This window comes from Dermacentor variabilis, chromosome 3 (assembly GCF_050947875.1).
Source record: "Dermacentor variabilis isolate Ectoservices chromosome 3, ASM5094787v1, whole genome shotgun sequence".
NCBI lineage: Eukaryota > Metazoa > Arthropoda > Arachnida > Ixodida > Ixodidae > Dermacentor > Dermacentor variabilis.
This window is the reverse complement of record NC_134570.1, coordinates 172,445,875-172,449,370: the sequence shown is the minus strand read 5'-3', so window position 1 is coordinate 172,449,370 and position 3,496 is coordinate 172,445,875. Positions and strand designations below refer to the sequence as shown.

At 45.7% G+C, this 3,496-nt stretch overlaps 1 protein-coding gene across 1 annotated transcript in view; it reads right to left on the bottom strand.

The window, feature by feature from the left end:
- Positions 1–2,692, bottom strand: part of LOC142574908 ((3R)-3-hydroxyacyl-CoA dehydrogenase-like) — a 13,618-nt gene extending 10,926 nt beyond the window's left edge. Inside the window, exon 1 of the mRNA XM_075683902.1 lies at positions 2,476–2,692. Within this exon, the coding sequence (XP_075540017.1) occupies positions 2,476–2,692 (217 nt within the window). The remainder of the gene's footprint in view (positions 1–2,475) is intronic.
- Positions 2,693–3,496: the final 804 nt, after the last annotated feature.

The window sequence follows — 3,496 nt, the reverse complement described above, 5'->3', positions numbered from 1 at the left end:
GGCGCTCGCCTCCGCGGCATCGCGGCCCTCGCAAGAGGCCGCCTTTCTGCTAGAAACCCGCCTTCGTGCATAGCGTTCACCACCAGCGTTTCCCGGTAAACATTACGGTTACATATGCTGCAGTTGCCGGGAAGCATGAGAAGCAGTCAGGTATCTTTGAATGCTATGGCGTTCCACTCTTAGAGGCGAAGCCTAAGCGCACTGTAGATTTTTGTTACCACACTTTCCCCTTGCAGTTTTGTCGTGAACTCGGCGTTTATTGTCTGAATGGCCTATTGTGCAGCAACCTAAGCTTTCTTAGGCGTACCACAGGTGCGAGAACCGTTTCTTTTTCTGCAGAAAGAAGGACCGCCTAAATACGTTGAAGCAGGCGGTCAGAAAGCTGTAGCGTCTTGATCTAAAGCAGAAATCATACCAGTGATATTCACGCCGACTGCAGAAAGCAAGTGCTAGCTCGATTATCTGCGCGAGCAGGTCTTATATGTTAAACACCGCTTGCGGATTCGTTATTAGAGCGCGCTCGCACCGCTACTAAATATGTAGCGCGGTCATCACATGGTTCGTTTAGGCCCTAGTTGACGGTTTTCCTCTTTTGTTTATTTTTTCTTGTTTACGAAAAGCAAGTGGCGAAGAATATGATAGAATGATCCGCTAGCGCACAGACTTGTAGCCTATTTGTATTTCGTCATTCGCTTCTTGTTTGTCACTTGACACAATGTGCAAGGTATATGTAAACTGGTAGCGAAGCTTTCATAGAAGCCCATATGTAAAAAAATGGCAGCTGGTTACAACCGTCGCCTGTACGTGTCGTAGGGACAACGAACAACAAGCAAAACATAAATATAAAGACGTGACGTGACAACCGGAAATGGCAGTGACCTGACGATCTTATGCTGCTTTGCGCGAATGTTTGAATTTCTTTAGCGTCTGGCATTTGAACCGCTACGCTAGAAGTTATATTTCTTTTGAGGCTGAGGAGAGCTTGCGACTCGCCTCAGCTGAAACGTCAGCGTGTTCTTTAGGTATGGGAGTGGCGAATGTTTTAATGTGAATATAATTAGGCTGTTATTGACGGCAATTGCTCCAGTAGCTTCCTTACGAAAGTGAGCGAATAAAATGGAAAGAAAAATGACACTGCCACAGAGGTTTCAAAAGCGACTTCACTTATATTCGTCTAGAATAATGGAACCATATAATTGACCAACAAAACATGTTTGAATGCATGAAAAGTACTAGGCCAGCAGACAGTCGTATAGTACGGCAACATGTGCGGATCCTTTTCACAGAATCATTCCTAATTCCTTGGGGCACCATCTATTCATATGCACCAGTTATCAGGCCAGACAACATTGCCAAACATTATCATTCAGGAAACATTCGACTTACTCATTCTGCTGGCCGTGGGACAATCAGAGCCTGTGTTACGGAGAGTAAACGAACATAGCGCGACGTTTCTTCGCGGAGCGTTCCGCATTTATCGTTACGACAAGACAAGCGCGTAGGATACCGCACTGTGAATTTGCACGATAACAAAAAACCTGCACTCACACGTTTCGCCAATGAATGCCGTGCCCTAGGTCACGCAAAATTTGAAGAGGAACGCACGCCACACTTTGAACAAACACGCAAGAAAATAAAAAAACTTGGATGAAACCGCCGCTTTCAAGTGAACGAAGCCATTACGCACGAGGTAGTAGTTGGTTTGCACAGCTTTGCCAAGTCTTGCGCCAGAGTCAGTGGTTGGTAGAGGTCACCAAGAACGAACTAATCAATTGAGAAATAGAAAACAATCAGCATTTGTTCTCTTAGCACAGCAAAAATAATTGAAACGGAATATTTACTCGTATGACAGTATTCTGATTAAAAATTTTCAAACGCTTTTTTTCGCATAGATTTTCTAGTTTGAGTGTTTGTTTGAGTGTGTTTGTTGTGTTTGAGTGTGTGTGTTGAGTGAGTGAGTGTTTGAGTGTGTTTGTTAATCTTATTGCAACGCCCCCCTTACCCAATGCCTCATACGAGGCCTGTAAGGACATTGTCAAATAAAATAACAAAATAAAAACAGAAAGGTCAGACTCATCCGCAATGCGACAAACACGGCGTTCGTTAGTCTTTCTAGCCTTAATCTGACAATTGTCCCTCCACAAGTGCTTCCAGTTGTTGGCTTTTTTTTAGCCCCAGTGCTTTGGAAAAAAAGCGCCTTATTTTGTGGTGTCAAGTGGTCATCGACAAATATGGGAAGCTGGTTGTCATATTTTCCGACGTCATTCAGGCAGAGCCTTACCTTTCGTGCCTTGCTGATAAAATCGTTCTTTTTCGTTCGAGAACAGAACATAGCAATTAAATTTTTCCTACCCTTATCTTTAGTAGAGACTCGATGAACAACATCGACATCAGAGGAAGTCATGGGGCATCCAATTTTCCAGCCCACTATCCCCAAAACAGCAACACAGTCCTCGCCCTGAGTACAGGACATACCCCTGATTTCTATATTGTTCATGCGAGAGTGCTGCTCGAGCTCGGAGACCCTTCGGGAAAGTGAACAGTTTTCCGTTTTCAGGGCTTTGTTTACTGCCACTAGTGAGGCCTTTTCACTGTGCAGCTTATCGACCAGATCATTCAGAAAATTTAGACTGGATTCAAGGCTCTCCACGTGCTTCTTGATGTCCAGCACGTCAACCCCAGATGTCTTCATGTTAACGATAATTTTGTCAACAATGCGATCAGTCAATCGATCCGATTCATTAGCAAGTCTTGACTCCAGTTCATCCGCCGGTTCCGACACCCGCTGCGCCCCACTTCGACGACCTACATCACTCTCCCCGCTCCTCGTGATCCTGGCGCATTCTGGGGCAAAGATGGGGAAAACGTCGAGGACTGGATCAGCCTGTACGAACACGTTAGCCGCAATAACCGGGGGGACCCTACTATCATGCTCGCCAACGTAGTCGTTCACCTCGGCGGTACACCTAGAGTTTGGTTTCGGACGCACGAAGATGAGCTCACCAGTTGGGATTCGCTTAAGCAAAAGCTCCGAGTCTCGTTCGGCAACCCCTACGGTCACCAACTTGCCGCGCAGAAGGCGCTTTCCGGCCGTGTGCAGACGTCAACAGAGCCTTACGTCACGTACATTCAGGACGTCTTGGCTCTGTACCGCGAACTTGAATGAATGAATGTGTAGTTTTTATTGGCGCAAGGGCCAGGTATGGCCAAAGAGCGCCATGCAAGTGTTAGTGATTTCGCAGTGGAGTTATGAATTCTGTGAAGTTAGTCAGTCAGTCAGTGTTTTATTTTCACCAAACAAAACATTTGTGAAAAAGGGGAAGACGGCGAAAAAGCTGCGGATACTGCAGCTTGACTAAGCACCGTCCACCCTGTGACGTGATGTGACGTGGCTGTAAAGGGGCCTAAAATATAGTCACTGTAAAGTGCGTAAAATGTACGTGTAATAAAATTATGGCGATGACTTATGAAGTGTACTATGAACAATAAGACGCAT